The sequence below is a fragment of the Babylonia areolata genome, chromosome 2, assembly GCF_041734735.1.
Source record: "Babylonia areolata isolate BAREFJ2019XMU chromosome 2, ASM4173473v1, whole genome shotgun sequence".
In the NCBI taxonomy this organism is placed as follows: Eukaryota; Metazoa; Mollusca; class Gastropoda; order Neogastropoda; family Buccinidae; genus Babylonia; species Babylonia areolata.
Window position 1 is genome coordinate 50,514,170 of NC_134877.1, and position 25,429 is coordinate 50,539,598.

Here is a 25,429-nt window from a genome sequence, read left to right on the forward strand (position 1 = left end):
CAGCGTCACTTCTGCATCAAGGGCTCCGTTGCTGCATAGGGTGCTGCCCAGGTAGCTAAACTTGTCGACTGACTTGATCTCTGTGTCATTGATCTTGATTGCAGGTGGGGGGCAGGCACTGGCGTTCTGTGAGCTAGCTGGTTGGTACATGGACTCGGTCTTGCTGAGGCTGATGGTGAGTCCAAAGCGCCTGCTGTTGTTGATCATTGATGAAACGTTTTGATCAACGTATCAACACTTAATTGTGGAATGGGGTAGGGAGAGGAAGAACACGAATTTCATAATCTATTGATGGATGAAAATTAAGGTGAGTGGACTGAGACTTAGAGGCACTTTGAAAGGTGTGTCATTGAAAGTGTGAATGCCTGTGTGCTTGTCAGTGTCTTGAGTGTGTATATGTTCATAGTTTGTGTGTGCACATGCACATGAGAGAGTGTTGGGCCAATTGGCAAATTTCTGAAAAGGGTACAGACATTCAGTAAAGAAAAATCTCCGTCAAATATGACTTATGGCCATGTGACGATGCAAAAAGGATATATATATGTGTGTGTGTGTGTGTGTGTGTGTGTTGTTATGGAGTTAAAGGAGGACAGGACCAGAAAAAACAAAGAATTTTGTGGTGATGATAAGTTCGACTTCACATGAAATTATGTTCAGTTTAGTTTAAAAATCATTTGTACATTTAATGGAATTGGCTTATTCCACCCTTGACATTATATATATATATATATATATATATATATATATATATATATATATATATATATATATATATATATATATATATATACTCCCACGCCACCCCTCTCTCTCTCCTCCTCTCTCATTCAAAAGGTCAGGACACAAGAATGTCAATATCGTTGAATGAGTGTTCCTATTATGACAGAGATTTTTTCTGTTATATGGATGACTTGTGGTGTTTAACATGATACAATTTTGATGTTTGTACGTAATATGAAACATCTAAGACTGAAATGTATTTTGTCGTTATATATATATATATATATATATATATATATATATATATATAATTTTCCCCAATGAAGGTGTTTTCTATTGTTTCGTGGTCTGTTGTTTTATATATATATATATATATATATATATATGTTTGTGTATATATGTATATGAAGTCCTTTTTTTTGTCGTTGAAGATGTTTTCTCCCAAAATTAAAAAAAAAATTGTGTTTTTGTGGTGATTGGATATTTCTGTGTTTTTAGTGTGTGTGTGTGTGTAAATGATTTTTGCTGATAATATAATTCCAACCAAATAAATATCAGATCTCTGTTTTCTTCCCCCCCCCCCCCCCCCCCCCCGCCCCCCCCCCTCTCTCTCTCTCTCTCCTGTGCATCCCAAAACCTATTTATTCAGACTACAATGTTGATTACTATCCACACACAGCAAACAAACATAACCAGAAAAACCAAATCAAGACAATTCATAATACACACGTTTTGTTTATATGGAACTGCAAGCTTGAATACAAAAACAAAGTCTGAATAATTTTACAATCTTTCCTTACATATCCGGAGTTCTAAGCCAAGAATTCTTTTATGGGAATATTCAGGAACTGTGAAAAGACCTGGGCTTTGACACACAACCGAAAAACCTGGCGAAATCTCGTGAGCAGTTCTTCTGTTTTGCATCCAAGTGACTGTTAAGAGTTAAGGAGGAGAAGATGATTCTGGAAGTCTGAATAAACAGGTGACTGCGTAATGCAGGGTTGCTATAAATTCAAAGCATTACTCTGAGGAAGTTTTGGATAACTTGGAGAGACAACCTGGCTAGGGTAGGTCTGAATTTTCTTTCTCAAAAATGCTAATAAACTAAAGTTGGGACATTTTTGTTTTCTTATTTGGATAATGATGGGGATGATGATGGGGATGATGAAGATGCTGCTATGCAGGTCCATTCAGGTTTGGGACTACTTGACAAGGTGGTACTTTCATTATGTATCCTGGTGTTAACCAGGCTAAGAGATACAGATACCTGCCGTGTTAATTTGATGCATGTATCCTTGGGATGATTGTGCTTGCAAAGTTGCTAAAGAACCACTCGGACACAAAGGGACTTACATTTGGACAGAAAATTTTCCATTTAAGTTACAAGATAGACCATAGACACATAGGGACTTGCATCTTAACAGAAAATGTTCGATCTTTTTGTTCTCAAGTAATGTGATCAGCCTGTTCATTTCTGAAAATTCCACAATATGTGTGTGTGGACTGCTCACAGAAATATTCCAGTAAAATGTATAACAATTTGTATGAATTACATAAAAAGGTTTTTGTAACTCCACCATAGCTTAACTGTATTAAAAACAGTTTGGTTGATGCAGGATTCAATTGTGTCTGGGAATCACCATCTTTTTCCAATCAAATGGTATGCCAGTGTGTCAGACTAGAACTGCAAGATGTCTGTATTCAAAATTGGAGTGAATCAATATGTTCATTTTATGATTTTTTTAAAACTGAATTTGAAAAAGAGAAATAAATGTTTTTTCACCTGCCAGACACATGTCATTTCTTTATTTCAGTTCAGATGTAGTTGTCATAAATTACCAACTGAATTTGGCAGGCAACATCACACCCCATTAGAAATGAGCATTTGCAGAGTCAGTGACATGAATTTAACTGGAGATTAATTTCATTTTGTAATGGAATGTCCAAAATTTAGTGATCTCAGAAACATATTCACGCCCCAAAAGTATGTGAAATCAAAGTCTGTTTACGATTTTTGAAATTTATACAAAACATTAAAAGCTTTATTTTTGTACTGTCCATGATTAGTCCAGAGCACGTTCCTTTTTTTTTTCTTCAAAAGAATGATCCTCACAAAAAGAGGGGACAAAAAACTAAAAGAAGACAAACACCAGTCAGTATGGGGTTACATATCACAAGCAAATAATACGCACATTCAAAGGAAATTTTCTTCCTAAAATTATGTTTAAGTAACATACTTACCATGACCCACTAGTGCAGACTGCACAGGAGCAGGAGTCAAGATGGCTGCCGGAAAAAAGGGCGCTAGTCAGGGCTGCAAAGGGGAGGTAACCTACTCACGGAGGTTATTGGCTGTAGCTACTTTACTCCGCCTAGGCGGGTAGTAGTTTGCACAGGACAGGAATCAGACCCTTGCCGGAGTCTGCACTAGTGGGTCACGGTTAAGTATGTGTAATTAAAAACATTTTGTGCACTCACATGCAAGAATTTAGTACCAATATAGGGCCCTAGTTGGGCTGAAAATGTTCTAGTAACAACAATTACAAGAAAAACAAAAAAGTAAAAACAAAAGTAAAAACAAGAGAGGCAAGGCCTTCAAGACTCACTTGTGATAAATTAAGTCCCCTAGCATTAATTAGAGTAATTTCCCTTTTTTACTATCTGCACCAAAACGTTTGCAAAATAAATAAAAATTCCATGCTTAGCAAAAGAAGTTCCTGTTTGAACAAAAAATTATAATAATGACTCCTCTTGTTGTTGTGTCAGAATAAGAGGTCAAAGTGCCAAGTTTAGAGAATACAAAAAATATAAATATAACAGTAAATGCAGTTTGCATATAATTAGGCTTCTTTTAAAAAAAAATTTTTTGTGCCCATCCCAGAGGTGCAACATTGTTTTAAACAAGATGACTAGAAAGAACTGAATTTTTCCTATTTTTATGCCAAATTTGGTGTCAACTGACAAAGTAGTTGCAGAGAAAATGTCAATGTTAAAGTTTACCACGGACACACACACACAGACAACCGAACACCGGGTTAAAACATACTCACTTTGTTTACACAAGTGAGTCAATAACAAAACAACTACCTCAAAATGAATCTCACAGACCCTTCAAAACAAAGCATTCTAAGAAGGCAGAGAAAACTGGACACACATTCAGTCATGTTCAAACATGCACATTAAACCAGGACGTTTCCAGAAGCTGAAAATACCACTTACTTTGTACAAGACAAGCAATCTTTTAATTTTGAGCCCAGTTCCATTCAAATAGTCAGGAATTTTCACTCCTTATTATCCTTCACAGGACTGACAGCATAATTCGCTTCTCCAATGGCATTCAAAGAGGAGTGCATGAATTATATATATATATATATATATGTGTGTGTGTGTGTGTGTGTGTGTGTGTCTATAAATCTATATATATATATAAATGTAAACATACAACAAAAAAAGACTTTTGACTCTAAAACTACATGCTAAACAGTATTCTAGCCCAAAACAGTCCTGAAAGGTGACAGTGATGAACAATGTGAAAATGACTTCTTCTGCCATGAGTCAATGGCTCTGGATGTCACTACCTTTTTCACAAACGAGCCAGTCGATGTGGACCTCACCATCAATGCTTTATGATGTCAGAGAAAACCTCCACATGACAAAGGGTACTGGGCTCACTCACAACCTTAAGGTACAGGACTTATCTGTTTTCTTCTGTGTTTAATTTTCTGGCATTTCATCAGTTGAACATTATTCAAAAGGTGTCTGTTCCTTAATTTGTCCATTTGTTTTGTTTCATGTTGTCTTCATTTTCACTTTGATGCCATTTCTTTAACTCAAAGTTTCCTCCATTGCATTATGATATAAGTAATATTTTCTCTTTGATGTCAGTCCACTTTCCCTCGTATTACTTCGTTTTACAATTATGCCTATTTCTCACCTGCACCTAATGAATTAATGATTAAATGAATTTACATGATGCAAAAAAAACACATCATGTTAGTTAAAAGTTACATCACTAAGGTAATACATTGTTGAAATTTAGTTCCATGGAATTAACCAAGCTTGAGAATAATTGATCAAATGTGCTGTACAACCTAATGAATAATTTAACATGTTGTTACCAAAAGAAATCACTCTTGTATGAACCGAAATGTGGTGTTCCACTCTGCTGCATTCAATCCACCATGGATGGGGGGGTGGGGCAGGATGGTAAGGAAACAGTTTTGACACTTTTTCAGTTTTTGTGACGCAGGTAGCACGTACAGGCTGATACTTTTCACATCACATGATGACCACTGCTAATAACAAGAAAAAAGTAACATGCATATTTCCCCATTTTGCTTGTTCATTTCATAGTGCTTAACAGACTACCAGCAACGGCTCAAAACTCAAATATTTATTTTCCTTAGATTCTGTTCCCATATACACCAACAAATCAAAGCATAAATGTTGATGAATCCCTCAGGCCAGAGAAAAAGAGAGGGAGATGAAAACATTTTTTCCCAATCGCGCAAGCCGAAAGAGGCTGCCACATTGCTGTGGCCACCGACAACAGACTTCAGACATTATCTTTATAAAAAAATAAAAATAAAAATAAAAATTCCTTGCAAGCACATAAAAGCTCAAACTAAAAGCACGAAGACATGCCCACAAGATGCACCTCCCAGGCAGAAAAAAAACAACAGCTAGCCACCAGCGGTCAGCTGTCAGGAACAGGTCAGCTATGCACATCTCTTTTCCTTCACATACAGATTTTTGTGTTGACATTGCCATTCCAAATTTAGTAAAAACATTGCAAAAAGAAACAACAAAGCAATGGTTTCACATTTTCAACACAAGTGAGCATGTTTCAAACAGAAAGGTGCCATATACATTCTTATTATTATCATTATGATGATGATGATGATGATGATGATGATGAACATCATTACAATGCGCCATCATGAGTATCTTTTTACAATGATCATCTTGTCCGCTCCCACAAAAACCACAGGGGGTTTTCATTCAGAATCAGCACCTGCAAAACCTATCAAAACTCACATCAAAATTTTGCACAAAATATAAAAACCTGATATGGAATTTCTACTTCCGACTCCCCCTATATATATATATATATATTTTTTTTTTTTTTTGGTTTGTTTGTTTCTGTTTTTTGTTTGTTTGTTGTTGTTTTTGTTGTTTTTTTTGTTTTGTTTTTTTTGGGGGTGGGGTGGGGGTGGGGGTTCTAAATGTGAAAAAAAATCCATAAGTTCTGGATTTAAGTTGTAGGGAATTTTTTTTCTGTGGAATGTTTCAAATGTGCAGGTTAACACAAAGAGAAAACACAAATCAAAAAGGAACCAGAAAAAAAAAGAATACAATGATAACAAATAAACAAACATAAACAAATAACAAAAATTAATATGAATATATATATATATATAAAGAGAAATGACAAAACCAATGGGCTGGAAACCACAACTTTCAATCTTTTGTTTCCTGTGTTGGATTCTACATAAACATACTTTTTTTGTTTTAGGTTGTTGTTGTTTTTTTGTTTTGTTTTGTTTTTTTTGGTCATGCAATGAAAACCTTACCATTTTTGGGGGGAGGGGGTGGGGGGGTGGGTGGGAGCATTAATGGGGGATGGGTGTATGTCGGGGTTGGTGCACTCATTGTAAGGAAGGGAGAAGGACTGGATTCTCCAGTTAAAACAGAAACTGTAAATACACAATCAAAAGGATGCTGTGTATGATTAAAAATGACACACTAACAGAAATTACAGTCAAAAGATTGCCTTAAAATGGCTTAAGTTCTGTACAATCTTCAGGGAAAAACAACTACTGACAAATACTGACTTTTTCCTCTTTCAAAAACGTTTTCCACTTTTGTTCTGTCTGTATGCCACAGGAAATGGCACACCCAGCAGTATTTTTCCCATTCAGTTCACCAACACTACACACCATGATGTGTAACAACACACAGTGACATGACGTACACCATGACATGACACACTGTGACACAACACTCAATGACACACAACATGAAACCAGACATGCCATGAAATGACAGTATACACTGTGACATGACACTAAGACATGACATGACATGACACGCCGTGACGTGACACCCCATGACACAACATCCTATGACACAACACAACTCGCCATGACACAACACACAATGACACAACACATACACAAAAATGCACAACACCACCACAACATGCCACAACACCAACACAACAACCTGTGACCAGACAAACAAACAAAACATACAGCGCCGCCGTTCAGTTGTCCTTAAACACGATGCGGTAATCAGGGTAGGCCTGCACATCGCTGTAGGTGACGAAGATCTGCGGCGACTGCTCATCGTCCACTGTGCTGTGGCAGCGCTGCCCCGGGGAGACCTCTGGCGGCGTGCGCATGGACTTGTCTCCCTTGCGGTACTCTCCTACCAGCACTCGGCACATGAACATGCTGCGCTCCTTCGTTGTCTGGCTGGCCACCGCATACTCGTTGCGGCTGGAGTAGGACGCTGAGACAGCGAAGTAGGCCCCCTGGCCGTAGGCGCATTCTATGAGATGGGGGAAAAGAAGAAAAAAAGAAAAAGTAGTAAAATAAATGAATTAAAATAAAACTTTATCCTGAAGATTAAGTGAATGAATGAATATAATAAATAAATGAATGAAGGAGTTAACAGAATTTTTATCAAGAAGATGAAGTGAAGAAGCCCATCAATAAAAATGATAAAATATAAAATGAAAAAGAAGAAAATTTTAAGAAAATCGTTTTCTTATTTTAGACCCACCATCCATCCCCCACCATACAAGTGTGTAAGTAAGTTCCAGAAAGGCTCTGTCCACTCACTGGCCAAGTCGCTGTAGCTGCGGTTGAAGCCGTACTTGACGATGCCCTGGACAGCATCTTCCTTGGTGCCGTGCCACAGGCGGGAGCGCTCACAGTGCTTCTTGTCGCTCTTCAGGGCGCTCTCCATCTGTCGCTTCATGGCGTGGTACTGCTTGTACAGCGTCAGGTTCTGGATGCGCTCAATCTGCACACATGCACCCCAAGTCTGTCAAGTGAAGGAGTTATGTGGGGGTGGGTGGGGGAAGGGGGTTGTTGTCAGTGTAAAGCACACAGTGATCTAGAGTTATGCGATTTAGAAATATCTGGAAATAATAAGACTGAGCAGATTGACACTCACACCTCCCACAGCAGGAGCTCAGTCTGACAGCTCATGGCATTTACAGTACCAGCTACACGCACAAATAAAAATGCACTCAAGTACAACATACCATACAAAAACAAGCATGTCCACACACAAACACATACACACGCACACACACAGCACAAATCCAAGAAAGACATTAGCCAATGCGACAGTAGGCAGAAAGGAAGTGCCATGTTTTGAGTGACTTTTTAAACTGAACCACCTGACAGACTGAGAATGGCAGTTTGTCCCAAAAATAATCATACAACAAAACAACTAGGAACGCAATTCCTGGTCAACACCCCATATCGTCCCTCCACCGTATTGCAAGATGTGGGTCTGTTCCAGAATGACGGACAATCTGGATGTTGCCATGAACTTAGTCATTCGGATGAGACATAAACCGAGGTCCCGTGTGCAGCACGCACATAGTGCACGTAAAAGAACCCATGGCAACAAAAGGGTTGTTCCTGGCAAAATTCTGTAGAAAAATCCACGTCAATAGGAAAAACAAATAAAACTGCACGCAGGAAAAATACAAAAAAAAATGGGTGGCGCTGTAGTACAGCGATGCGCTCTCCCTGGGGAGAGCAGCCCAAATTTCACACAGAGAAATCTGTTGTGATAAAAAGAAATACAAAATACAAATACAAAAAATACAACTTGATTCCTACACAGACCATGACTTTCATTCCTTCCTCCACTGCAACATGAGCAGTGGCCCAGCTGCCAGTCTTTCAGGTAACAATGTTAAACCAAGGTCCTGAGTGCTGCATGTAATAAGTGGATAATGAAGAACCCTTACCATCTGTTCTTTCATACTTAAAATCATAGTTCTGTGACCTGCAAAATTCTGTGGCCTTTGTAATTCTGTGACCTTCACCATTCTGTTTGCTTCACAATTCCATTATCTTCACAAATCTCTTCACTTCACATTTCCATTATTTTCACAGTTTTGTTAAATTCACAAATCCATTAATTTCACAATTCCCTGTACTTCACAATTCCACTGACATCACAATTCCCTTACTTTCACAATTTTTGCACTGGGCATCTCCAGACTTTTCATGAAGATTTCCACCGCACCGGTGTATTCTTCAGATGATGGACTCAACATCACGACATCCAGATCTTCCTTCATCGGTGTCCACTTCTGAGGTGGTGGGACATCCAGTTCTGCGGAACACAGAACTCCAATAATTGAGGACACTCAGATCCCCGAAGACATAATGTGGCAATGTTAATGATGGGGTTAAAAGCAGCTGCACAGGCAAATCTCTCACCAATTGTGAACCTCTTGCCAGTTCTAACCAAGGGTATTAAAGAGAGAGGAGACATACTGGAAATATTGAATATTTCAGGAGACACACTGGAAATATTGAATATTTCAGGAGACATACTGGTAATATTAAATATTTCAGGAGACATACTGGTAATATTGAATATTTCAGAAAACAAACTGGACCTAAGGAATGTTGAATATTTCAGGAGACATACTGGAAATATTGAATATTTCAGAAAACATACTGGAAATAAGGAATGTTTCAGACATACTAGAAATACGTTAGACATACTAGAAATACGGAAAATTTCAGGAGACATATTGGAAATACCAAAAATTTCAGGAGACATATTGGAAATAAGGAATGTTTCGGGAGACATACTGGAAATATTGAATATTTCAGGAGACATACTGGAAATATTGAATATTTCAGAAAACATACTGGAAATAAGGAATGTTTCAGACATACTAGAAATACGGAAAATTTCAGGAGACATATTGGAAATACGGAAAATTTCAGGAGACATATTGGAAATAAGGAATGTTTCAGGAGACACATTGGAAATAGGAAAATTTCAGGAGACATATTGGAAATAAGGAAAATTTCTGGAGGCATATTGGAAATAAGGAAAATTTCAGGAGATATATTGGAAATAGGGAATGTTTCAGGAGACACATTGGAAATAGGGAATGTTTCAGGAGACATACTGGAAATAAGGAATGTTTCAGGAGACACATTGGAAATAAGGAATGTTTCAGGAGACACACTGGAAATAAGGAATGTTTCAGGAGACACATTGGAAATAAGGAATGTTTCAGGAGACACATAAAATACTGAGTGTTTCATGAGACATACTGGAAACACTGAATGCTGTGGGAAACATACTGGAAATATAGAAAATTTCAGGAGATATACTGAAACTATTAAATGTTTCTGGTGACATCATGGAACTATTGAATGCTTCCAGAAACATACCGGAAATATTGAATATTTCAGGAGACATTGTGGAAATGTTGAACATTTAATGAGAAATACTGAATGCTTCAGGATATATACTGGAAATATTGAATGTTTCAGAAGACATACTGGAAATACGGAATATTTCAGGAGACATCGTGGAAATGTTGAACATTTAATGAGAAATACTGAATATACTGAACATTTTATTAGAAATGTTGGAAAAAATGAACGTTTCAGAAGATACGCTGGAAATACTGAAAGGATAGTTTAGCCACCAGCACCCAGTTTATGATGATAACGTAAGTACTAGTCTGTAAGGTAAAACCTTTTATTTTTTTTAACCCAGATCTGACCCCTGCTGCATGCACCTTACCTGTGTCTGAAAACTGAATTTTGACCCAACACTTGGTGCCACCTGTCACACTTGGTAGTCTCTACTAGAAACTCAATCATACTTTGATGAAAATAAACATAAAAGATCACAACGAACAACACTTATAAGCTTCGCTCTTTCCACTTCAAAATTCTACACACTGTTATGACTCGATGTTTGATTCAACACTGCTAACCTTCACAGTACCTCGTGGGTAATACATTACCCACACTTTCTTTTAAATCTTCATAACTCAGTCAGTTAATTTAACTGAAATTTGATGACTTTGTCCATTTATGATTTTTGCATACCCAAAATGGTGGTGTTTTGTTTGATGAATAATGAAATTTTGTATATCCCTCACCAGAGACTGTGGGTGACTAGTCTCCCATGCCTCACAAAGCAGCATCAATGTTTTCTCTCACAGGCCAGACATTGTGGGTGGCCAGTCACCCATACCACTCATAGAGTCTAAGCCTTTTCCTACACACGCTGGAACTTCGGGTGTCTGGTCACCCATACAAAGTAAAGAGGCAGCTCACAGCTACAGCAAGTAGTGCGTGCATGCATGTTTGTGTGCATGTGTGCACATGCATGTGTGCATGTTCTGTTTATGTGTGTTGCGTGTGTGGTGTGTATGTGTTTTGTATGCGTGTGTGTTGTGTGCAGTGTGGCGTGGTGTATGGTGAGGTGAGGTGTGGAGTGGAGTGGTGAGGTGAGGTGAGGTGTGCAGAGGTGAGGTGTGGAGTGGTGTGGTGTGGTGAGGTGAGGTTAGGTGTGCAGAGGTGAGGTGTGGAGTGATGTGGTGTGGTGAGGTGAGGTTAGGTGTGGAGAGGTGTGGTGTGAGTGTTAGTACAACTGCAAGTGTGTGTGTGTGTGTGTGTGTGTGTGTGTGTGTGTGTGTGTTTGAGTTTGTTGGTCATTAATTTGATTTTAGACAACACACACACTTAACACACACACTCAACAAGAGAGGAGGAGGGTCTTACTGTTGATCTTGTCCTGCCGGATGACCATCATGGGAACGACGTCATCATCCCCGTCCGTGGTGTTCTCCAGAATCTCCTCCATCCGCGCAAAGTTCACAATGTACGCCGTGTTACCCGCATCCGTGATCATCACCTTCTCATCGCCCTTCCTGTTGTCAGGGACACGTCAACACTGCCTCAGTGCACAAGTACCCTAGGGTGCATACATTCACTCACACACATGAATGCAAACCCACACACAAACATGCTGCTACCATCTGTGATAATCACTTTCTCCTCCCTCTTCCCCTTCTCAAAGACATGTCTCCCCACTGGTGCTATACTCAGTCAGAAACATATGCAAACACTCATGCACAAACACGAACGCACGCATGCACAAACACACACATTGCTCTCCTAACTGCTCTTGTGTCAGGGACTTGTTGACGTGCCATTTGAGTTCACGGGTGTCTATGGGGTGTGCACATACATTCACACACACGAGGTAATTCTCACACATTCATGCAAATATGCATGCACAAACATGCGTGCACACATGCTCACACACATACACATTGCTGCGTCCAAGATCATCACTTTTTCCTCCCCGTTCTTGATCCAGCCACATCATGCCAAGTGAGTTCACATGTGTTCATAGGTACGTGTGGATGTACTCACTCTAGCACACAAACATGCACATGCGAACACAAGCGCGTGCACACACACACGCACACACACACACGCACACACACACACACACACACGTTGCTCTTGTCAGTGGTTATCACTCATTCCTTGCTGTTCTTGATGGGGCCACGTCAATGTGTGCGAGTTCAAATAAGTCTATGAGTGAGCATCTATTCACAGACACACACATGAAGTTCACATTCAGCTTCAGTTTCAGTAGCTCAAGGAGGCATCACTGCGTTCGGACAAATCCATATACGCTACACCACATCTGCCAAGCAGATGCCTGACCAGCAGCGTAACCCAACGCGCTTAGTCAGGCCTTGAGAGAAAAAAAAAAAAAAATATATATATATATATATATATATAAAAAATAAATAAATAAATAAAATAAATATATAAATAAATAAATAATAGATAAATACATAAAAAGAACTACTACTACTAATAATAATAATATGTATAAGGCGCAAAAACTTGAAAAAAAAAAATAAAAAAATAAATAAAAATAATAATTTAAACACACACACACACACGCACACACACACAAACAAAAACACACTTACACACACACATGCATGCACACTCCCACACTTCCCCACACACACGCATTTGTTTTTCATTCTTTTTTTTTCTTCCTTTTATTGTTGAAAAAGCAGCAACAAATACAGTCACATAAACATTCACACCACTGGTGGGACACACACACACAGGAGGTTACTGACCGGTAAGCCATCTCAATCCTGTAGTTGTTGCATGGGTCATAGGGCACCAGGTGCTCCCCATCCTCTGCAATCTCAACACTGCTCCACTGCACCTGCAGCATTCCAGACCACCCGAGACATCAAAGAACTGCGCCCTTCAATCTGCTGCTCTCAAAACAAACAGCAACGTCTTTACCTACAGAATCACATCCATTCATCATTTTCGGTGTGATGGTTTGTATATTTACAATCTGTACTATTGTCTTGGTGTAGGGCCTATATGTTGTTGTTTTCCTTGTATGTCTTCTTCATAAGTCTCTGTTCCATCATACACTTTTGTATTTGTATGGTTTCAAGTTAGAGCCTACTATTTAGGGTGCTAATGCCATATAAGCACTGTATCATCATGGTCATTGTTGTCCCGTATCAGGACTGAAAATACTTTCAATATCAATCTTGTGGAACCTGGGGGGAAAAAAACCAACAGAAAAAAAAAAATGAAACAAAGTACAGTCATGTTCTTGCACATAAACCTAGGACATGTCTCCTATGTTGACTGTCCCATAACTGCTTTGCCAGAGGATTAAAAAAACAACACAAAAAACCTGTGCACAAAAGTAAATTATTAATCAATTGTTTAATATCAGTTTCTATATACACAAAATTATATATAATAAAAGGCATACAAAACCAAAAAAATGCCCATGGGCAACTTCCACATACCCCTTCTTTGTATGCCTTATATTCTTAATAATAAGAAGTAAAACTGATATTTCTGTGTTTCGAAAATCATTCTTAGTAAACAGAAGTAAAACTGATATTTTTCTATGGCTAGTGTTACCCTTAGTATAAAAAAACAGAAGTAAAACGATGGGTTTTTTTGGTGTGCCTAATATTATTTTTACTGATAACACCACCACCACCCTTCTAGCTCCAGCCTCTGCTATTTTTGTCTGATATCACTTTTAATGAAAGACAACAATAAATTGTGAATAAGAACCACAACACAAACAACAATGCAAGCAAGCACACACACACACACACACACACACACACACACACACACACACACACCTGCACACATCCTCATCAACACCCCCCAACTCTCGACTTCTCTCTCCCACACACACACGCACCTGCACAAATCCTCATAAACACACTCAAACCACCCCCCTTTTCACACACCTACACACACACAACAAACCTGCTGCTGCAACAAGTTGGCATTCTGTTTCATGTTCACATCCTCTTCAGCGTCCTTCAGGGTGCGATGGAGGGGGATCTGGGCGATGTTGTCACGGAAACCGTGCATGGTGATCTTCCCCAGGGTGTAGTTGAGGGTGATGTCCACCGTCTTGGCCTTACAGCCCATGATGATTGTGTTTTTCTGTCACAGAAATCAAGGTTAAAAAGTTAAAGGTTAAAGGTCCCACAGCCTTTCATAGCCATCAGTACCCATTCACACCTGGTTGGTGTGAAGAAAATAGGAGTAAAGTGCCTTTCTTAAGGATGCAATGCTTTAATGGGGCCTCACACCTGGTTGGAGTGAAGAAAACAGGAGTAAAGAGCCTTTCCCAAGGACACAATATGTTAACGTGGCTTCACACCTGGTTGGAGAGAAGAAAACAGGAGTAAAGAGCCTTTCCCAAGGACACAACTTGTTAACGTGGCCTCACACCTGGTTGGAGAGAAGAAAACAGGAGTAAAGAGCCTTTCCCAAGGACACAACTTGTTAACGTGGCCTCACACCTGGTTGGAGAGAAGAAAACAGAAGTAAAGAGCCTTTCCCAAGGACACAACTTGTTAACGTGGCCTCACACCTGGTTGGAGTGAAGAAAATAAGAGTAAAGAGCCTTTCCCAAGGACACAACTTGTTAACGTGGCCTCACACCTGGTTGGAGAGAAGAAAACAGGAGTAAAGAGCCTTTCCCAAGGACACAACTTGTTAACGTGGCCTCACACCTGGTTGGAGAGAAGAAAACAGGAGTAAAGAGCCTTTCCCAAGGACACAACTTGTTAACGTGGCCTCACACCTGGTTGGAGAGAAGAAAACAGGAGTAAAGAGCCTTTCCCAAGGACACAATATGTTAACGTGGTTTCACACCTGGTTGGAGAGAAGAAAACAGGAGTAAAGAGCCTTTCCCAAGGACACAACTTGTTAACGTGGCCTCACACCTGGTTGGAGAGAAGAAAATAGGAGTAAAGAGCCTTTCCCAAGGACGCAACACTATGCCTAAACAAGGCCTCTAATCCTGATCACTGGTGAACAGTGGATTAAAAATCAAACACCCGACCAAATCTGTCACAGCAGCACGCTGGAGCAAGCAAGTGTTCTACAATTGTATCGTATTGTCATGAAACCATAAGTTGACATGACACAAATAAATAAGTAAATAACTAATGCCATTAGGTTGTTGCAGCTTTCATAAAACAACTTTCCCCAATCTTGGCTGAATATCATTTATTAGCATCAACCAACTGGGAATACTGCACGTATTATTTGATTATTGAATTATTCTCCAACAGTGTTAACACAACAATAAAGTAGATGAATTTCATCTTCCAATGCTTTACAACTGCTACACAATCTGTCTTCTCAGGGAATATTAAAGTATCTACCTTTTTCAGATTTCAGGTCATGGGCACTTATCCTGATTTTTGTGAAAGCTTGTCTGTTTTAATTTGGGATATTAAAAAAATGTTTTAGTTTTGTAATCTGTTGAAATGCTGTATGTCTGCTATGTGTGGGCACCTGTGTGTGTGGACAATGCGTATGAATAGTAATGCACATGCACATATATGTATAAGTATGGATGTCTAAATTCCTGCAGTGTTTGTGTTTGTATATGAATTCCAGTTTTCAGTTCATGGTGCTTGTTTTGCTTTTTTTTGCATGCATGTTTCTTTACATTTCCACATACAATTCCATCCATCCCTCCAACCAAATATTCCTAATGACCCTGCTACATTTGGCAATAATCATTTTGTGTTCTGTTCTTTTCTGATAAGTTTGTTGCAAGATTATGTTCCAGGGTTGTATGAGGTGATCTTTACAGCACTAAGATTGCATAGAGTTGAGAATATTCCTAAGTATATGGAAATTACTGTGGAGTAGAGAAAATTCTTAGCGATAAACAAACTTAGTGCTGCTAAGTTTGCTCATGCAACCAAACTGATTTTCAGCTTTACTGCTTTTCTGCCCTGTTTACAATTTGTTGAAATTTTTCTGCCAGCTTTTAGCTTGATTAATCTATTTTCATCTTCCATTGTGGATAAAAAAAAATTTTTAAAGGTCTGTTTCTGCGAATGATCATTTTATATGATCCATCTAAAAGCTGAAACAATGTAAAAAAAAAAAAAAAAAAAAAAAAAAATCAAACAAGACCAAAAAACATGGTGGCCATCTTTCAATCCATACACACACTCACATGCATATCACCCCACTGCTCCAGGTTGGGCACATCGACAGAGTGAAGGATCACAAGATCCTTGTACAAAAGCAACACTTCCTTTTCCACTTCATCTACTGCTGTCTGCCTCAGTCCCACAAGTATCTTCCTCACTCTGCCCGTTGTGTCCTTGAAAAACGTGTCTGTCAAAAAGAAAAAACAACAACAAAAAACCAATATATATATTTATATATGTATACATATAATACACATGCACACACACACACACACATATATATATATATATATATATTGTAAGCAAGTGCTTACATACTTCCCCCCATTAGGGAAATTTAATGCTCCTGTATTAAAATCTTACATATATATACATATATATATATATGTAGATACATATCTATCTATCTATCTACATATATGTAGACATATCTCTCTCTATCTCTCGCTTGATATATATATATATATATATATATATATATATATATATATATATATATATATGAAAAAAGCAATGTGAATCCGTTTACTGCTGAGGAAACATAACTCTTCCTGCAGGGCCTCTGTCACAGAATTTTCAGTGAAAATCGGTATAAATTAACAAAAAAATCTACAGAAGTTTTATTTTAGCTACTTAAGCTTACTTTTATTAATACATAATACTTTGCAAACTCACTATTATTTTTCAATAAAAAAAAAAAAACACTTAAAAAATAATACAAACAAGCATGCAGACGAAGAAACCCCACCGAATGAAGTCCTAGAATCCAAGGTGTTGTAACTGAAGTGAAATAACATCAAAACTATCACGACAACACATATCTTTGAACCATTCCACAATGTGTGCTGTCATCAAAGTCCTCCTCCACCTCCTTTACCTCTCCCCTCTATTTCCCTTCTTTGGCATTCCTTTCATGTTCTCACAGTGGTTGCATTTTCCCTTTCCCATGCGCACTCCCTTGACCACACAACCCCCCCACCCCACCCCACCCCCAACCCCTCCCCTCCACCACGCTGCATACAGAGTAATTCAACATTTTCAGGCTCGTGACATGCCACTGTGTGCATCAGTCACAGAGCAGTCAATGTCTGCAGTATGATTCAGGTCATCATGTTTGCCTTTGCTTGCCTAGATTAGACCAAGACTGCCTCTTGTCATCAACTGTGTACTTGTGCCAGTTCGCTTTGCTCAGTGATTGGGATGGCAGCTGGTCTATGCTTTGAGCCACAGATCATGCCATATAACATGTCAGGGCTGTGTTATGTTTATTCAGTTGTGTTTTTTTGTTTGTTTTTGTTTGTGTGTGTGTGTGTGTGTGTGTGTGTGTGTGTGTGTGCGCGCGCGCGCGCGCACGCATGCTTAGAGTTGACTTCATCAAGATTTTGCGCCTTATAAATATTACTATTATTAGTAGTAGTATTTTTATGTATTTATCTATTATTTTTTATTTATTTATTTTATTTCAAATCAATCTTATTTATTTGTGTGTGTGTGTTATTACTTTTTTTTTCTTTTTCTCGAGGCCTGACTAAGCGCGTTGGGTTATGCTGCTGGTCAGGCATCTGCTTGGCAGATGTGGTGTAGCATATATGGATTTGACCGAACGCAGTGACACCTCCTTGAGCTACTGATACTGATACTGATATTCAGGAGTGAAATATTCTTCTTCCGGCTTCGACAACAGTAATGATGGCTTTCTATTTCTGGCTGAAGGAAAATTTGACAAAGCCCAACGATGAGTTTACCTGTCATGTGGGCAATATTGCCGCAAGTACAGTATCATAAAAAAAAACCCATCATGTAGACAGTGAAAAGGGTTATAATAAGACAGAAAGCAATCTTGATGCACAGATTACTCATCTCTCCATTATCACTCTTGATATGCTAGTGTTATTATGGTGTATAGACAAACATAGATGGGTGTACTGGCTCTATGGTGGTCTTGCTATTGCTTTTGTGCTTTGTTGTAAATTTATGTGGAAGGTATGTGTACTTGCATATTTGTGTGTGTGTGTGTGTGTGTGTGTGTGTGTGTGTGTGCGTGCGTGCGTGCGTGCGTGCATGCGTGCGTGTGTGTGTACATATATGTGAGAGAGAGAGAGAGAGAGTGTGTGTGTATCTGTGTGAGTGGGAGTGTGTGTGTGTGTGTGCTTGCATATTTGTGTGTGTGTGTGTGTGTGTGTGTGTGTGAGTGTGTGTGTGTGTGCGTGTGTGTGTGTATATATATATATATATCTGTGTGTGTGTGTGTGTGTGTGTGCTGGCATATTTATGTGTGTGTGTGTGTGTGTGTGTGTGTGTGTGTGTGTGTGTGTATGTGTGTGTGCATGTGTATATATCTGTTTGAGTGTGTGTGTGTGTGTGTGTGTGTGTGTGTGTGTGTGTGTATACATATCTGTGTGAGTGTGTGCGTGTGTGTGTATATATATATATATATATATCTGTGCGTGTGTGTATGTACCTGTGTGAGTGTGTGTGTGTAGATATATCTGTGTGAGTGTGTTTGTGTGTGTGTGTGTAGATATATCTGTGTGAGTGTGTGTGTGTGTAGATACATCTGTGTGAGTGTGTGTGTATGTACACAGCTGGTGGTGTGGTGTGGGTGACAGAGCATGCATGAGCCGCCATTGTTGTTTGTGATTTTTTATGTATGGAGTCGCTGATGACTGAATGTCATTTTAACATCTCTTGCGCAGACCAAATTCTTCTATTTGAAGCCAATAAAGAGTCTTGAAGTCTTCATATTGACTCTAAACCCTTACCCAATTAGCCCTTTAATTCAAAAGAAAAAAAAGAAAAAGAGAAAAGGAAACAATAAGTTGTCTTCCTGACCATAATGTTCTTCCCATTTATCTTATTATCATTTTCATAATTCAAACTAAATCCTTTTTCTTTTTTTTTCTTTTTTTTTTTAACGTGTTTTTAATTTTGTTTGATGTCCTGTCAAACAAACTGGTGTGGTGATTGCAGAACCCACATGACAATGCTATTGCTTACAGATTACAGAATACTTTATTATCTCAACAAGAGAAATTCATTTGTAAGACATAACAACTGTTTTCTCAAATACAGTATTTCCACACTCAAGCCTTCCTATAAGGAGTTTCAAAACTGACAGAATTTACAAGAAATCCAACTCTGAGCTTGAAACACACACACACACACACACACACACACACACACACACACAATTCAGTCATCACAGGGACAGACAAACTAGCCTTCAAAATTTTCAATGAGTCTCATCATACCACCTTGTACACAGACACACACAAACACACACACACACACACACACACGCACACACACACGTACACTTGCTCTTGCTACAAATGTGTTCACACTTACGAGACTCCACTCCCTGGGATGAGGGGATGTTGAAGGCAGAAGCAGAAACTTCTTCCTCTGAAACATCACAACACAGCATTGCCCAAAGCATAAACCATGCCTGTGTTTTCACACAGCAGTCACCACCAACATAAAGACCCAGCTACGTTGGGCAGGGCACGTGTCCAGGATGGAGGACCACCGCCTGCCCAAGATCGCGCTGTATGGCGAACTGTCCACTGGCCACCGTGACAGAGGAGCACCCAAGAAGAGATACAAAGACTCCTTGAAGAAAGCTCTCGGTGCCTGTCACATTGACCATCGCCAGTGGTCCGCAGTAGCCGCTGATCGAGAGACCTGGCGACGCACCATCCACCAAGCTGTCTCCTCCTTCGAAAACAACCGCAGGGCCAGCCTTGAGGACAAACGCAGAAGGAGGAAGAACCACGACGCTGCAGCCGCGAACCCAGACCAGACTTTCCCTTGCAACCGCTGCGGCCGACTCTGCTTTTCCCGCATTGGCCTTGTCAGCCATGAACGTGCCTGCATCAGACGTGGACAACGCCCTTCCTAGATCTTCGTCAGCGAAGCCAGGCCATGACACCACCAACAACTTCCAACCACCACAAACAACTTCACAAGCTGCTGTGCTGCTGTGGTCAGAACCATGGATTAACAACGGAAAGGCTGTGGGTTCAAATCCTGTTCAAATCCTTTTACTGTGGATTTTTTTTGTTTTCAGTCCGGACTGCTTCCTGTCCTGAGGTGAGTGTGCTTTGGGCTGAACTGGGAAGACTGGAAACACAGTCTAGTGTGATGGCCACTAGAGGGTGCTGTTCAAATTTCCTGACAAGTACCACAGGAGTGTGTACCCTCAGGCCTGAGTGACACCATGATGTATCTTGAAAAACAACACATAGCACATGCTTGTCACATCAACTCTACTGCATTCTCCTCCTCCTCCTAAACTCCACCAACAAGAATCATCAATGGATAAAAAAAAAAAAGTTTTATAAGAGTGGCCTGCTCTTTTCAAAGTTCAAATTACAATTTCCCAACATTTTTAGTGCCCGTGGTGTATGCATGTCAAAATCTTTAACTCACTGAACTTGGCACGCCAGCATTGCATTTTTTGGTGACTATTTTTGCAAGTTTTCAACATATATTTGGTTTTAAAATTACACCCATTATTTGCTTTAGTCTTTTAAGTTTACTTTGAGCATGTTTCTTGTCATATATCATCCATTAGGTATTCTTCTTCTTCTTCTTCTGCGTTCACTCGTATGCACACGAGTGGGCTTTTACGTGTATGACCGTTTTTACCCCGCCGTTTTCGGGGGTGTGCATGCTGGGTATGTTCTTGTTTCCATAACCCACCGAACGCTGACATGGATTACAGGATCTTTAACGTGCGTATTTGATGTTCTGCTTGCATATACACACGAAGGGGGTAACAGGCACTAGCAGGTCTGCACATATGTTGACCTGGGAGATCATAAAAATCTCCACCCTTTACCCACCAGGCGCCGTCACCGTGATTCGAACCCGGGACCCTCAGATTGACAGTCCAACACTTTAACCACTCGGCTATTGCGCCCGTCCATTAGGTATTCAAACTGATCCACTTATTAACTCTGCCGAAAAGTTGTCCGAGCAAAGGCAGTGCAAACTCAGAGAAACCAGTTATGGTGGTGGGCTGCCTATGATGTCATATGACCTACTTCTCGTCTCGCACCGAAAAGTCCACCACGAAAGCGGGCCTGCACACCCTCCCTGACGGGGCAAAAAGCAAATAAAAAATGGCTTGACTAAAGGGATGTGGTGATGGTCTCCACCCTGGCTGGCGTCCCCAGTCAGTCTGGCACTAGGACTTACATCCTTCTTTAACCATTGGTACAATGGTGACTGATTATCAACCACTTCTTATTACCCACACAAAAAGAAAAAAACAAACAAACCCAAAACTGACCTTGATGGTAACTAGAACTGGATTTAGATAACTGCTTGTAGGTCTCGTGCTCTTCTCGGAATACCTGAAGCAAGGACATCATTCTGTTAGCAGGCAAAAAACAACAACAACAAAATGCATTGCACTGTAGTACAGAAAAACTACATTTTTTTGTGTGTTCTTGCAAGCCAAAACTTCTCCTTGTTAAAATGTGGTTCAGATAACAATAACTGACATGTGTTAATACAACAAACTGACTTACAACTAACTGCATACTCAGAAAAGATGTTTGTTTCCAGTGTGTGTGTGTGTGTGTGTGTGTGTGTGTGTGTGTATCCTGCTTGGTGTTGTGTGCAGTGCACAGTGCAGTATCCAGTGATGTTTTATAATACACTGTGATGAACCATAACATTGCATTGTATTGTATTGTATTGTATTGTATTGTCTTGTATTGTATTGCAGCAACAGATTTCTCTGAGTGAAATTCGGACCGCTCTCTCCCAAAGGGAGAGCATGTCACTACAGTGCAGCACCACCCGTTTTCCTTCCCTTGTTTTTCCTGCCTGCAAGTGTAACTGTTTTCCTATCAAAGTGCCTGCAAGTGTTAACTGTTTTCCTATCAAAGTGCCTGCAAGTGTAACTGTTTTCCTATCAAAGTGCCTGCAAGTGTTAACTGTTTTCCTATTAAAGTGCCTGCAAGTGTAAATGTTTTCCTATCAAAGTGCCTGCAAGTGTAACTGTTTTCCTATCAAAGTGCCTGCAAGTGTTAACTGTTTTCCTATCAAAGTGCCTGCAAGTGTGACTGTTTTCCTATCAAAGTGCCTGCAAGTGTAATTGTTTTCCTATCAAAGTGTCTATCAAAGTGCCTGCAAGTGTAACTGTTTTCCTATCAAAGTGTCTATCAAAGTGCCTGCAAGTGTAACTGTTTTCCTATCAAAGTGCCTGCAAGTGTAACTGTTTTCTATCAAAGTGCCCACAAGTGTAACTGTTTCCCTATCAAAGTGCCTGCGAGTGTTAACTGTTTTCCCATCAAGATGCCTGCAAGTGTAACTGTTTTCCTATCAAAGTGCCTGCAAGTGTAACTGTTTTCCTATCAAAGTGCCTGCAAGTGTTAACTGTTTTCCTATCAAAGTGCCTGCAAGTGTGACTGTTTTCCTATCAAAGTGCCTGCAACTGTAATTGTTTTCCTATCAAAGTGTCTATCAAAATGCCTGCAAGTGTAACTGTTTTCCTATCAAAGTGTCTATCAAAGTGCCTGCAAGTGTAACTGTTTTCCTATCAAAGTGCCCGCAAGTGTAACTGTTTTCCTATCAAAGTGCCTGCAAGTGTAACTGTTTTTCTATCAAAGTGCCTGCAAGTGTAACTGTTTTCCTATCAAAGTGCCCGCAAGTGTAACTGTTTTCCTATCAAAATGCCCGCAAGTGTAACTGTTTTCCTATCAAAGTGCCTGCAAGTGTAACTGTTTTTCTATCGAAGCAGATTCTTCCATAGAATGTTGCCATGGACAACATTTTGTGGGTTGCTGTGTAATGTGGTAGTGCAGATGTACTTTGCCGTGTTCTGTCATTTCCATGCTTAATTCAAACATATTATCATCATCCCGAAAGATTGTTGCCAGCAAGGTGCAAGTCTGAGAAAGCTTGATTCCAGTTCACATGCTGTGAATCACTGGAAAGAGAACACAGAATCCTTTCTAAATTATCAAAGATCCGTTTTATGTGTCAATAATGAAGTACAGACTGATCAATAGAAACAGGCTCATTATTTTCTCCCAGCAAAAATTAATTAACGTGTTGAAAGGTATAAGGTCTCTCACATACACATGCAAGCATGCATACATGCATGCACAAAAACGCATTAACACACACATACACATACATCCAAACTCCCACCCACCCACCCATCCTTCTTCTTCATCTCCCTTAACTCACTGGGGCACAGCACAGGAGAAATGTGTGTATTATGTCTTGAGCAAATTAGATCAGCCCATCCCTGTCCAGGCTGCAGTTTCCCTGTTGGATTTACTCTCCACATGCCTCAACAGGCAGTACTGGGTTACATGGTTACCAGTGGCAAGAAGAATGTCTGACCTGACTAAAACCCCACCCCCACCCACACAAACACCCACCCACACACCTCTGTCAGTTTCTCGTCCTTCTTGTGCAGAATGAAGAAGACGTCGGAGATGACCGTGTCACGGTGCTCTCGCCCATAGTCCAGCACGGCCTCAAACATGATGTGTGCGACGAGGGGGGCCGGGTATCCCAGGTTCCCTGTGCCAAGGGAGGGAAAGCCCACCGACCCCATACCTAGGTTCTCCACCTCTGCCAAGATCTTCAACACCGCATCCCGAACCACCTGTCCAAACAAGTGTCTCATTCAAAGTTCCACTGTTTCAATTTCTGGTGGGTTTTTTTCGTTTTTTCATCCTACAATTCCAAGACTTTTTTCTTTCCACAATTCCACACAGTAGGCTCATATTGCTGTAGTCTCAGTTCAGGCAGAGGGGTCTGCAGAGAGAGATATTGATATTAGGTTGTCAGGAGGCCACACACCAGAGGGGACACTGTACTCGGGTGGTGTTCAGTAGTGCAGGTTCTGAATCAAGACTTGTAGGGCACCTCCTACTAAGCTCTCTACTGATGATGATCATCATCACTTTGCCACAACTCCGGTCACTTGCTACCTGCAAGTGCGCTAATACATGTGTGGCAGTTGTTAACCCTGCCATACAGGCAGCCATATTTGGTTTTCAGGGATGTGAATGCTGGGTAATCTTGTGTTTCCACAATCCACAGAATGCTGACATGGTTGCTGGGATCTTTAACATGTGTATTTGATCTTTTGAATGTGTACACACACCAAGGGGGTTCAGGCACTAGCAGGTCTACACATATGTTGACCCAGTAGACCGGAAAAGTCTCTGCCCTTAATCCACCAGGTGTCATTACCAGGATCACACTCAGGACACTCAGACTGAAAGACAACATTGCACACGACTTTATCAGCAGAAAGAATGGGTCAAAAAACTACAGTGTGCATATCATAAAATAGATATCAACCTCCATCACTGAATGATTCTTTTTTTGTGCAAACACTTTTCACATGGTGATATGTAAATCGGCACACATTTATGAGCGTGGTTTCAAGTATGGGTTAGCTTTTATGAATGAAGTTATATTACTTCACACACACACACACATGATAATCATGATCTAAAACCTAAAACCATTAATGCTTATGGAATGTTTCCAATGTAAGCACACACATACATATAAACACACATAAACACACACACATGCACACACACACACAACCACACACAATCTAAAACCTATAACCATAACTTTGTATTGAATGTTCCCAATGTTAGCATGCATGCACTCACACTCACACACACACACGCGCGCGCACAAACTCAAAAACACACACACACACTCAAACAAACACACACACACACACACACACCTGAACACACACACTCAAACAATCATACACTCACACTCCCACCATCCACCCACCCACCCTCATCCCCCTCCCTACCCAGCCACCCCCACACATTCCACAAACCTTGGTTATCTTCTCCGGGTCCTTCTCCTCAGGCAGACAGCAGTGGACGAGCTTCCTGCACATGAGCTTGCCACCGCCGGACACAGCGATGTCGCCCATGGCCAGTCCCTTGGGGTAGGACGCTTTCAGCTCCTCCTGGATCTCAGCTCCCCCCACCTGCAGCAGGGCCTTGGACACCTGGCCGTTGCTCATCGTCAGGCTGGTGTTGGACGAGTTCACCAGAACGTTGTGCTGCCCCAGCAAGAGAGGGAAAGACATGGCTTTCATTTCTTTTATTTTCATTGACTCAATTGTGG

At 40.3% G+C, this 25,429-nt stretch overlaps 1 protein-coding gene across 3 annotated transcripts in view; it reads right to left on the reverse strand.

Moving 5' to 3' along the window:
• Positions 1–1,439: 1,439 nt before the first annotated feature.
• LOC143302319 (uncharacterized) overlaps positions 1,440–25,429 on the reverse strand; it is a 55,081-nt gene continuing 31,091 nt past the window's right edge. For all 3 annotated transcript variants that reach the window (XM_076616935.1, XM_076616951.1, XM_076616943.1), the window contains exons 14-24: positions 25,134–25,364; positions 23,700–23,921; positions 21,585–21,648; positions 19,637–19,693; positions 16,312–16,475; positions 14,088–14,270; positions 12,905–12,996; positions 11,514–11,662; positions 8,939–9,084; positions 7,566–7,749; positions 1,440–7,272 (exon numbers count right to left, since the gene is read on the reverse strand). In XM_076616935.1, the coding sequence (XP_076473050.1) occupies positions 6,986–7,272; positions 7,566–7,749; positions 8,939–9,084; positions 11,514–11,662; positions 12,905–12,996; positions 14,088–14,270; positions 16,312–16,475; positions 19,637–19,693; positions 21,585–21,648; positions 23,700–23,921; positions 25,134–25,364 (1,779 nt within the window). In that variant the 3' untranslated portion in view covers positions 1,440–6,985. The remainder of the gene's footprint in view (positions 7,273–7,565; positions 7,750–8,938; positions 9,085–11,513; positions 11,663–12,904; positions 12,997–14,087; positions 14,271–16,311; positions 16,476–19,636; positions 19,694–21,584; positions 21,649–23,699; positions 23,922–25,133; positions 25,365–25,429) is intronic.